At 38.4% G+C, this 12,932-nt stretch overlaps 1 protein-coding gene across 1 annotated transcript; it reads left to right on the top strand.

Annotated features, from left to right (window-relative positions):
* Window positions 1–4,088: 4,088 nt before the first annotated feature.
* Window positions 4,089–12,679, top strand: Hex70c (hexamerin 70c). The gene is made up of 6 exons (XM_076828213.1): window positions 4,089–4,437; window positions 7,307–7,640; window positions 7,869–8,290; window positions 9,216–9,532; window positions 11,276–11,631; window positions 11,854–12,679. The coding sequence occupies exons 1-6, from the start codon at window positions 4,216–4,218 to the stop codon at window positions 12,246–12,248; spliced, it is 2,046 nt and encodes a 681-aa protein (XP_076684328.1). The 5' UTR covers window positions 4,089–4,215; the 3' UTR covers window positions 12,249–12,679.
* Window positions 12,680–12,932: the final 253 nt, after the last annotated feature.

Here is a 12,932-nt window from a genome sequence, read left to right on the forward strand (position 1 = left end):
CCGAAAGAAGATCCCCAAGAGGCGGGCTCGGGCGATACAGTCCGTCGCTATGACGATTGGTCGAATCACCTATTTGGCCACACTTTTAAAGACGCGGCACACGTATTTTGGTTATTGGCTGAAGTAGGCACATGATTGTCGCACCGCGCGACGAAGAGAGCGAACAAAACACATCGAGATCGAGTGGAATAGAGCGATCTGACCGACGAGCGCCAAAGCAATAGCGTAGGCATCTCAGATAGTTAACCATTAATATATAATAACATAAAAATTTCCTTATTTTTCACAATATATTCAGGAACGTATTATCATTGGTTTGGATAGATTTTTCTGATTAAAATAAGCCCAAACGCAATTTCGCACAGATTGTTTGAAAAATAAGGAAATTTTTATGTTATTATATATTAATGGTTAACCGTCTGAGATGCCTACGCTATTGCTTTGGCGTTCGTCGGTCAGATCGCTCTATTCCACTCGATCTCGATGTGTTTTGTGCGCTCTCTTCGTCGCGCGGTGCGATAATGTATGTGCCTACTTCAGCCAATAACCAAAATTCGTGTGTCGCGTCTTTAAAAGTGTGCCAAAATAGGTGATTCGACCAATCGTCATAGCGACGGACTGTATCGCCCGAGCCCGCCTCTTGGGGATCTTCTTTCGGCCGGGTAATAGTACATGTAAGGGAAACAATTTTTTAACAATGCAGTTAAAAAAAGTAAACAAAATTTTTTTACAAAATGGCTCTTCAGTCCTTAATTTTCATTTTTCTTTTATACTTCTATGGATTGCAAGGAGAAAGTACAAAACGATTTAATGGTGGGGTCAACAAACAATTAGCCGTTTAAGTGATAAACATATTACGTAATGTCTTGACCTTGAACTTCTGTTTTGGCAGCGCTGTTCATTATAAGCTTCGGGGGCTTCCCCCACTCTGTCACTGGTCACTACATCATCAGCGATAGTTGACACTGCGTTGCGTGCGCATGCCCCACACAAGCACAATACAGCATGCGGAGGGAGACAAAATCGTGCATACGTCGAGGGGCCACGAACAACACTGAAGGGAAAATTTCGTACTCTTTATCGGCTTTGCTGATAAACGTGATACACCTATGCTGAAAATATTTATGCTTCGAAAATAATGAAGACAACAATTTTGTTATCTTGCATGTACTACTTTATGTTCATTTATCTTTTGCAATATGTGCCACTTCGTTTAAGATTTATGCACTTTTGCAACTGATATTACTCTATTATTTCTTGTACCTCTATCTTTTATTTTTAAATAAAACATTGCGTTGAATAGAAATTAATCTTTGGCTCAAAGATACTCTTGAATTGCATTTAATGTTAACTGAGTTAAGATTTTGTGTTGGCTACAGTTTTACTTCCGTTATTTTTTTAACAAATTTCACGCATACTTCTGTGTTTTCTGTATCCCTTTTGATTTTACTTTGAACCTCGGAGATTCAAATTTCGTATTTTTTAAATTTGACTTACCTGTGCACTAAATTCTACAAAACTATACCTATAATTCAAATGTTCTTCTTGACTGAATTTTCGTTTTCGTTTACAATAGAAACTTTGTATAAAAATTTAAGTCCATAGCACGGTTATTGTTATAATAGATCTTATATAAATATTATTACATATTTACGCTTAGGAATATATTGCCAAAACACAATATTTTATTAATTACGAAGCTGTACAGAGTTTTGTGTTTAATAATTTAAGAGAATATAAGTACACACCATTTTCACTTAAGGGGTCATTCTACTTTAGGAACCGCCAAAAAATCAAGCTATTTTTAAAGATATTTTTCTGAGTAAATTCACCATATAATGAAAGAAATCTTTTTGGTATTTATTAAGTAACTCTTATATTATAGAAAAAAAAATAAAAAGATTTTTTTTTAATTTGTTTTAATAGGTTTTTACAGTGTTAATGTGGCACCTGAAAAATAGGTATGCTCATAGCGTAGATGATTTCAAGGCTCAGGTTTATCCGAAACAAAAAATTCCAACAGATTCTTAATCTGTATGAGTGTCGCTATAGCCCCTAGCTCAATTAACAATTTTATCAAGTATACAGGGTGTGGCCGATAGGGTAGTACCTACAAGCGAGCAGGAGGTTGACTCCTTACGCAAAAACTTTAGTTTTACAGAAATTTGATTTTGAAATTTTGTTGGGAACGCATGCGATTGATTAAGAAATAGTCGAGTGCAACAGCAAATATGGCACAGCTGCTGATAAAGTGAATCCTTGGGCAGAACTAAGTCGAAATTATACAATAGCTTTTTCTGAATAAGGCTTGTTTTCACGAAAATCGAGTTCGAAGATCCAAAAATCGGTTTCACCTTCAAATCAATTTTTTCGAAATCAACTCACAATTTCGACTTATTTGTACACGAGGATTCATTCCAGGCATAAAAAAAGAAGTATAACGCCATTTAAAAAAATGAAGGTGACTTTGAAATCTCCAACAACCCACCACCCCACAAAAAAATTATTACTGGCACGTTGTGGCTCCATTGGTACTGCATAACTTTTGTAAGTAAAGTTTTTTCATATCTCTAAAAATAACGAAGATATTCCAGGTGGTCAAAGTTGCTGTTCAACCCTGTGTAACTGAAAGTGCAAGAAGTGGTTATGAAACATGTATAGGGCAGAGTCCTACAGTACCGGCCACTTCAAGTTTTGTACTATAACTTGGGCGTTTGTTGGTAAAAATTAAATTTCAAAAAATTAATTTGTAGTACAGATTGTGCTCAATAAAAGGGAATCGTTGTTCATTTGTTTGTCCTTCTTTCACGCCTAAACAGCTGAACGGATTTCAATGAAATTTTGAATATACATTACATACATCCTAGATTAGATTATAGGCTATTTTGTTTAGGCTTTTTATTTTGGAAACATCATAAATAATTCCCCGGTGAAACCTGGTAACAGGTCAGCTAGTTTTATTTTAAAGATTACTAATTCGCTGGAATAAAACAGTTGTAATTCACAGCGAACGAAAAATTGTCCAATCCTGACCCATAACTTAGTAGATTTTAAGGTCTGGGTAATTAATAATGTTAGTAAAGACATTTAAAAATACAATAGAACATTTATTTAGGCAGGTCTACAAATATGACAGGTTAAATGGTCGATATTTTCTTGGTCTGTACAGTGCTCGTGAGCCCAACCCTTGCATTTGATGCACTGCCCCAAATCTTCGTTGAATGATTCTTTATAAATGATGCACTCAGTGACTTGTTCAATAAAACCTAGTTTAAGTTCACTTCAGTTTAGTTTAGTCTGATTTTGCTTTATAGTAGCATTTTCAAAGCCACATTCACATCGTTCTGCGCCAATTTTCTATTTTTTCTGTTTAATTTTGGACATTTTTTGCTGAAAAACAAAGAAGAAAGACCTAAAGACTTCAATAATAGGAAATTTATTTTAAAAAATTTGTCCGGTACTGCACGAGAAGCACGTAAAAAAAGTTTTAGGTTCGATGCGTGACGTACAAAGCAAATTGCAAATCCGGGGTATTTATGTATACCTAATAGTCTACAAATAATGTACGTAATATGGCAAAATTATTTAATTACCTGTAAAGTAAGAAATCAGCTATGAAAAATAACATTTTTTGCACGGAGAACCAGCGTAAACGTTAAAAGTCTTAAAACACTGGTAATACTGAAGAAAAAAGAACGTCCCCGGAATACGTTGCTCAGGACTATAGTATTTATGTATTTCTCCATCGATACTGCAATTAACTAACATTGGAAGCCAGATCTAGCTTTGATAGTAGGACTTTTCCCTAAGCATATTTACTGGGCTACAGTTTAGGAACTGAATGCTCTATACATACTATAGTTTACCACATATACTTGAGCTACAGTAGACTATTATAAGACATAAATAATAATTCATTATAATAAATAAAGCCCGGCTATTTCATTAACTCCGTTGCATTTATTAAACTTAATAAACATTGAATCTGTTCCTTTGTGACAGAAATCGAAAATGTGCTTTCGGCAGATTCGTGTACATATGGAGAAGTAAATAAACGTATACGTACCGATGAGACACTGTATCTGGGAAACACGATGTGGGTCGCAAGTTCATAGTGATTACCTTGTTCCGAATAAGTATAAAAGAGCGCCGGGAGCGATGCATGGTTTATAACGTTTAATTGTATCCAGGGTTGTGCACGGTTCATCAGAGGGGATGCTGAAGGCAGTGTTGTTACTCGCGCTCGGCGCGCTATGCGTCGCAGATGCCGCCAAATTCACGGGCAGCCGGACGGCTGACATGGACTTCGTGACTAAACAGAAAAAGGCTTACGAGCTTCTGCTTTATGTTAGGCAGAGCGACTTGATCGACGCCGAATACTACGATATTGGAAGGAACTACAACATAGAGAGTAACATAGACATGTACCAAGACAAGGTGATCAAATAATGGTGTTACAATTACACTGCATTTCAAGCTTACACGACATTCAAATTTATTCGGATTTCTATTATGATTATTATCTTGGAGATTTGAGTTCAATCGATTCGGATTTACTTGTTGCCTTCGTTATGGAGAAATATGTTAAGATTCGATTTTTTAAATAGAGTTTGTAGTTTGTAACTGGATGCGCTGACTTAAGGGGAGGTTCCTGTCTAAAAATCGATTTTTTTTATTTCATTTTTCGAATGTTCGACCTTTTAGGAATACGCGTTTAAAAGGATTTATTGAAATTCTGAAAATTCCCGAAACTGCAAATGCATGGGTAATCCCCGGCCACTCGGCACTCACGTAAAACTTTAAACGCGTTTTTCTCGAAACAGTGTTCTCAAAACGGTGGGACCTGTATTTCCAAAAGTTATTATCCGATTCGACTAAAACCTTTTTTATTTTGAAGAATATTCTTCTGTCTAGGGGGATGTCGGAAAAATTCAAAAGATTGAAAATTTATAATTTTCAAAGGCGTTGAAAGGATAAAAACTATAGGGAAAAAGTGATTTCAAACTTCAAGTGTCGTTATTTTCTAAAAAATGTTATTTTTGTAATTCTTTCTGGTTTCTCCCCTAGCCAGAAGTATATTCTTCAAAATAAAAAAAGTTTCAGTCGAATCGGATAATAACTTTTGGAGATACAGGTCCCACCGATTGGGATCAATTTTTTGACGCCTTGATTTTAATGATTCCCCAGTGCCGTGTGCAATGATTAATTATAAAACAAAAAATATATTTCTGTAGCTTAAGATATTCTTAATGCAAAGCAAAAAGTCCCATTAAATTATATATAGTAGTTTTCCTTTAATTAATTCCTAAAGTTTACCTATTTTTTGGCTCAAGACCAGAAGGTCCCCTAAGAGGGTATACCCGTTTAAACGCTCGGAAAATGTGTACATTTTGTGGCTTTTTTTACAAGTCTTGATGAAGATTTCCTGTTTCTGTATTATGTTTACATAGTATTGTGAACTACTTAATAAAAGATTCAGTTAAAAAACTATTGTTTTTCGGAAGTTATGGATACATATCCGAAACTCTCTCGAGTTTAGACGGCTACACGGTGGCCCTGAAAAAATCTGTGTCGTGTCTGAAGTGAAAAACAGTAAAATTTTCTTACAAAATATGTTAATAGCTATCGATCTATGGGGCCGATTTTGAAAATTTTGAAAAATAAAGAAATGTTTTTTTTTTAACTTGGGCAAATCTTCAAAATTTTTTAATAATTTTTAATATTTCTGTAAATATCTCTATTATTAAGGCCCATTGGCAGAAACGCTCGGACACCTATTTACTCATTTTCGACATAGATCCATCGTGCCAAGGCTTATCAAAATCGGTGTCTACCACATGGTGTCCTCCCCTTGTTAGTGATATTTACAAGCAGAAAGTTGCATAACTAATACATCTGTACACGTAACAATGTACTGTGAGTTAAGTAATATTTAGTGTGGTCAATTAATAATAGTATATACATATGTATGTACAGTACGCATCTGGTGCTCATCATTGCACTTAGCGATATTTACAAGCAGAAAGTTGCTTAACTAATAAACCAGAGTGGACCATACTGCATATTCCCTAACTCCCCCGTATATTGTTACGTGTACAGATTTATTAGTTATGCAACTTTCTGCTTGTAAATATCGTTAAGTGCAATGATGAGCTCCAGATGCGTACTGTACATATGTACATATTATATGTATATATTATAAAATAACAATTTAACCCTTATTAAAGTTATTAGTCAACCAGCCCCGATCGATCATTTTGACTTCAATAATCTATATAACCTCCAATTATTTATGTATAAACAAAAATACTATGTCAATAGATCGCCTAATAAACAAACTTTAAAATAATCCCCTAACATTTACTCTATTGTAACTATATAAAGCGTGAAAAAATAAAATCTTAAAGAAAAAATATTTACTTACGTAGTCAATTTTTCGACAAACGCTGATAAGTGTTAAAAAAACATGCGATCGCGGGGTCGGACATAAATGCATGGCATAGTAGAAGTGACTTCTTTCTACAGTAAATCTTTCCGCAATAGAACATATGTCGGTGCAAAGTTATTAACAATTAGTCAACCTACCCCTTGATACAACCAGCCCCGCTCTCCCCTATTTATCGCTGTAACAATTTTCGAGGAATTCGCTAAAGCTGTATGCTTAGGGCTAACTAAATACACACGAAACGAATTCAGTTAATCTAGTGATTCTCAACCGGTGGGTCGCAACCCCCAAGTGGGTCACGAAATGTTTTCTGGGGGATCGCCATGATTTTTTTTTTTAAATACTATTAGTTAGAATTATATTCTGAAACACTTTATTATAATGTGTTTTCTTTACCTTTTTAAATTTACCTTACCTTATGTGTGTGTGTGTGTGTCGGGGGTCGCAGGCTATTTGAATACTTAAAAGGGGTTCGTGACTCCAAAAAGGTTGACAAACACTGTGTTAGTCAAAATAACTCTATTATTCGAATAACTTCAACTCTTCACACACCTCGAATTTTCTTTAAATTTATTCCACAATAAATTAAGAAAATAGTGCTCAGCTAGCTTTTTCTGAGAGGGGTTGCTTTACACCCTTTTAGTACAATTATACATAATCACGATATTCCTATTTCAAATTGTAATTTTACTGGAGAATACAGGAAGATAGAATGTAGAATGTTCGCTAAAATTGTTCGGTTCGGGTTAAGAAACGAAGAACCTTGAATTATTTATGAAATTTTTAGAAACTACGAAGCTTTACTTTCTAAATAATTGAAGTGAAGAAATGTATTATTAAAGGACATGTATTCTTTTTTAGAATGTCGTACAAAAGTTCATCTGGTGGAGCAACCAGGGACTGCTGATGAGCCCCAGTGCTATTTTCTCTATGTACAACTCTGAACAACTTGAAGAGATGAAGATGCTGTTCGAGTTATTTTACACCGCTAAAGACTTCCAGACCTTCTACAAAACCGCTTGTTGGGCCCGGCTTCACGTAAACCCCGGCGTCTTTACGTCCGCCTTCACAGTTGCGGTGCTCTACAGAAGCGACTGCAAATACATGACACTGCCACCAATTTACGAAATCTACCCGAACCTCTTCTTCGATTCGACCATAATCCAGAAGGCGCAAAACATAAAGATGAACCGTGGTAACTATTTTCACCATGCATTGAAACATCCAGATTCAAAATCAAAAGCAACAGTTGTTCTAAATTTTCATTGCATTAAGCTTCACAGCTAATAAAAGAGCGCCCCTTGCTTTTTCTATTTCTTTAATTTATGTATGAAAATGGTTCATCATGTAGCTGGATTTCAGAAAGTACAATTTTTTGTGTATTTTTGAAGGACATTGTTTAACAACGATAAACTTTTATCAGGTGTAAGTAGTGCCAGCGCAATTGGAAACACGGAGACATATATGATCTACGCAAACTACTCTGGCGCGAACATGATGCCGTACAAAGACTCGGAATACAAGTTGGATTACTACATGGAGGATATCGGACTGAATGCTTACTATTACTACTTCCGACAAGTGTTCCCCTCTTGGCTGAGCAGCAAGAATTACGATGTCCCCAAGAATATTCGAGGAGAGCTTTACTATTTCATACACCAGCAGCTGCTGGCACGGTACGACCTCGAACGCATGTCGAACGGCCTCGGTGACGTTGAAGACTTGGACTGGTACAAGCCCATCTTCCCTGGATATTATTCGACGTTAATGTACTCCAACGGCATCCCCATTCCACAGAGAAATCGCTATTCGAGCATTCCCTACTACAAGAACAAATACCTGAAGGTACGTTTAAACTGCCTTTTCGTCACTACCCGTGTATTCCCAAACTCAAAAGTCAATAGGTGATGAATTTCGGAATGGATGATTAGCCTCATCTTGGCAACAGAATTAGTAGTGATTAGAGCTGATCAAGTACCCGGAAGAAGCAAGCCGAGCCTGGCTCGGCTTGAAAAACCGAGCCGAGCCGGGTACCCGAAAGAACCGAGCGGCTCGGACAGAACCAAGTACTTGAATTTTTTTCAAGCGGCCCGAAAGAAACCGGGCGGATAGGATGGAACCGAGCGGATTGAATTTTTCCAAGCGGCCCGAAAGAAACCGGGCGGATTGGATGGAACCGAGCGGATTGAATTTTTCCAAGCGGCCCGAAAGAAACCGGGCGGATTGGAAAGTAAGCGGGCGGGCCCTAAGAAACCGGGTGGCTTGGAAAAATTCAATCCTCTTCGTTCTATCCAATCCGCCCGGTTTCTTTCGGGCCGCTTGGAAAAATTCAAGTACTTGGTTCTATCCGAGTCGCTCGGTTCTTTCGGGTACCTGGCTCGGCTTGGAAACCGAGTCCCGGATTGGTTCGGATTTCAATCTACCCGAATATTTAAGTACTCGTACAGCTCTAGTAGTGATAGACAAATTGAGATAGTCATTTGTGTGTAATGAAGATGTATTATTATTATAAAGGAGTGGTGGGTAATAATTATATTACTTAAAAAGGTGTTAAAAATATTTCGGTGTTATCCCTTTGGGTGCTGCGGACGCATATAATCGGCGAACCCACGCGGGGAACGCTTATAGGTGTCCAGAACTTATCGGTATTAACCGCAGCAGATGGATTTCCGCGCACGGTGTACGCGCAGTAATTGAATCTTAACATCGAAAATGATAATGACGATGGAAGGGAGTGGGCTGTAATGGAAGAACATTTTTAACGTTCTAGAACATCCACGCGTTGGAGATGCGTATAATGGATGCCATTGACTCCGGTTTCATGAGGGATGAGGAAGGAAAATCAATCAACATCTACGGTCCGGAAGGTCTGAACCTCATGGCCAACGCGATCGAAGGAAACATTGATTCTTGCAACAGAAGATTCTATGGCATGTACGAGACTCTTGCGCGAGACATCCTTGGCTTCAGCATGGACTATCAAAATAAGAACAAAATGATCCCAAGCGCCATGCAATCTGATTGCACCAGCCTGAGAGATCCAGCTTTCTACATGCTTTACAAGAGGATCATGTCTTGTTTCTTCAGGTACGATACCAATCACCTTAATTTACTTTATCTCATAAACTCAAGTCATACGGTAGTACAGGTATACTGAGCGCAGTAGTGAGACGTATCTTGCGCATGCCCAACGAGAAGAGATCTCTGCAATATCTGAATTTTATGGATATAGTGATGATGTAAATCATGCAGATCATTTTACATTTAATACACATCTCGTGCCGACACATTCCAAATTGGAATTTGAATATTTCAGAATTTACGTAAACGTTTCCAAGAAATTCTTTTGTATTTCTTGTTAGGGATGATGTTCACGAAAACCGAAATTTGTGAGTGAAAAAGCTTGATGTGGTAGCGTCTCTATTGACACACGCGTTTGTAACACAGAGGTTCCTAGACGAGAATTCCTTTTTTTAGAAGGCCGTGGGGTGACGCGCAATAAAGTACTACTATGCAGGTGTGCAGGTAGATTGGTGTTTTAAGGATTGAGGAGGAAAGTGCGTTTCGTCTTGGGACCTTCAGCCAGATTTTCATCAGTAGGGCTACAATCGACAGACCCTGCTCCAAACGCATGGGGACCGAGAGTAATAAACTTGGAACTTGTATATATATAGTAAAGAGATTGGAACCTATGACTTGCGAAAAAGAATTAGGAAGATTAGATCTCTGGTGGCGTTGGCGAGCACTAATATTTGCGATCCCATGGTGGGGCTGGGACGTTGCACGTTTGTGGAGAGCATTCAAATTCTCTGGGGTCGTCGATGACCCCAGAGTGTCGTTCTAGGGTTAAATTCGAGGTTTGGCAGGTTATTTAGTGTCGAGGCGTTGCTATTGGATGATGGGGAATCAAAGACCTCCAGCAATCATGGACGCCATTGGTTTTCATCCCCTGTACTTAAGGGGACCTCCCAGTCTAGAGCCCCCCCAAAATAGGTGATATTTAGGAATTAATTAAAGGAAAACTACTGTATATAATTTAATGGGACTTTTTGCATTGTATTAAGAATGTCTTAAGCTACAGAAATATATTTTTTGTTTTATAATTAATCATTGCAGACGGCACTGGGGAGTCGTTAAAGTCAAGGCGTAAAAACATTGATCCAAATCGGTGGGAGCTGTATCTCCAAAAGTTATTATCCCATTCTACTGAATATTTTTTTATTTTGAAGAATATACTTCTGGCTAGGGGGGGGGGCAGAAAGAATTACAAAAATAACATTTTTTAGAAAATAACGACATGTGAAGTTTGAAATCACTTTTTCCCTATAGTTTTCATCCTTTTAACGCCTTTGAAAATTATAAATTTTCAATCTTTTGAATTTTTTCTGACACCCCCCTAGCCAGAATCATATTCTTCAAAATAAAAAAAGTTTCAGTCGAATCGGATAATAATTTTTGGAAATACAGGCCCCAACGTTTTGAGAACACTGTTTCGAGAAAAACGCGTTTAAAGTTTTACGTGAGTGTCGAGTGGCCGGGGGTTACCCATGCATTTGCCACTACTCAAATGCCTATAACTTCGAGAATTTTCAGAATTTCAACAAATCCTTTTAAACGCGTATTCGTGAAAGATTGAACATTCGAAAAAAGATATAAAAAAATCGACTTTTAGACCGGAAGGTCCCCTTAACTGGTCCCACAAACGTCACTACTGCTCAGTTTACCTATACAATGTACTACCTATTTTAGTTACAACATGCAGGAGCGACGAACCATTGTCGTCAAAGATTTATTGCCTTCAACCTTTAATAATTTACACAATGCTTACAGATACAAGAAATATCAGTCGATGTACAGCCAATCCGAATTGCAATTGCCTGGAGTTAAAATTGAGTCCGTGAACATTGACAAACTGTCGACCTACTTTGACAAGTGCGACACTCTGCTTAACAGCGCTGTTTTGGTTGAGAACTTCAAGGCTGGACAGAGCCTCCGTCTCAAGGCTCGCCGTCCATGCTTGAACTACGAACCCTTCACATACAGACTGAACATAAACGCAGACAAGGAAATGAAGGCCGTCCTCAGGATCTTCCTGGGCCCTGCGTTCGCCGACATGAACCAGGATCCGTTATATCTGGAGAAATACTACAAATACTTCGTAGAGATGGACAAGTTCACTGTATCACGTTAGTTGCCTTATTTATTTCAAATTTTCTTCTATACTTGGCGAACTGGTCTTTGATTTTGCACTCTCCTTTGATTAATTGTACATACTTCTTTTTCTTATTTCCTTTAAGTGCCTGAAACTCATTGCCTCACTTTCTCTCACACGTTAACCCGCCATTAGTTTTGTCATTATAGTATCAAGTGTCACGAATGTTTTAACTGAATTCGTTCCATGTGTACAGTTCGTCCTGGAAGCAACGCCATCGAACGTCAAAGTTCGGAATCTATATTCACGATGCCGGACATGATGCCAAGCGACATGTTCTACGAGAAGCTGAACAAAGCCATCAGTGGAAGCCAACCATTCATGTACTCCGAGAAATTCTTCGGCTTTAGCGAACGCCTTACTCTTCCAAGAGGTAGGCCAGAAGGAATGAAATACAAGATGTTCTTCTTCCTGAGCCAGTTCAGCGAAAGCCAAATGAGCAGTTACGAGTTACCGATGATGGGTAAAATGATGCTGGACGACAAACCCCTTGGTTTCCCTCTGGACAGACCCATGTACTCCCGGAACTTCAGCATTCCCAACATGTACTTCCAGGACGTGTACATCTACGATAAGGGAATGAAATTCTAAAGCAACACACACTTGTAGAGAAGTTGGTTACTAATTTTCAGGCTTTAAATTAACGCAAAAGAGTGGTTCAATAAAACATTCTAAAGAACGAGAATCCATGTCTTTCTTTTTCCTAATTTGCGACCAATTACATACTCGGTTTCGGGAACTCCGAAATTACAGTATTTTCGGCCTATAAGTTCGCCTGGCACTACTGTCTAGAAGTCTGGTCGCTATCCTCACCAATTTTAAGAATTCACGGATTCATTTTCTCATTTGCTTTCACTCTCGCATATTTCACCCCAATGTCAGAATCGCGGCTAGATTTGCTTGTAGGCCCATAGCCGGATCTAAATCGCGGGGTTATAGACAGAAAATACTATCCTGATAGCCAGATCTGGGCAGCAGAATCTGACGTCAGAACTGCAGCAGTCTGTGTCCGCATTTGGCTGCGTTCTGATGTGCAGAGCCTGAGGTGCAGTGCCTGATGTCAGATGGACAGCAGATCGACAGCAGATTTCGCCGTCTGCTAGGCACAGCAACAGCGCCATCTGTAGGCAATTGCTTGGTAATTCTGGACCTCAGATGGCGCTGTTGCTGTGCCTAGTAGACGGCGAAATCTACTGTCGATCTGCTGTCCATCTGACATCAGGCACTGCACCTCAGGCTCTGCACATCAGAACGCAGCCAAATGCGGACACAGAC

The sequence above is a fragment of the Andrena cerasifolii genome, chromosome 15 (genome assembly GCF_050908995.1).
Source record: "Andrena cerasifolii isolate SP2316 chromosome 15, iyAndCera1_principal, whole genome shotgun sequence".
Taxonomy (NCBI): domain Eukaryota; kingdom Metazoa; phylum Arthropoda; class Insecta; order Hymenoptera; family Andrenidae; genus Andrena; species Andrena cerasifolii.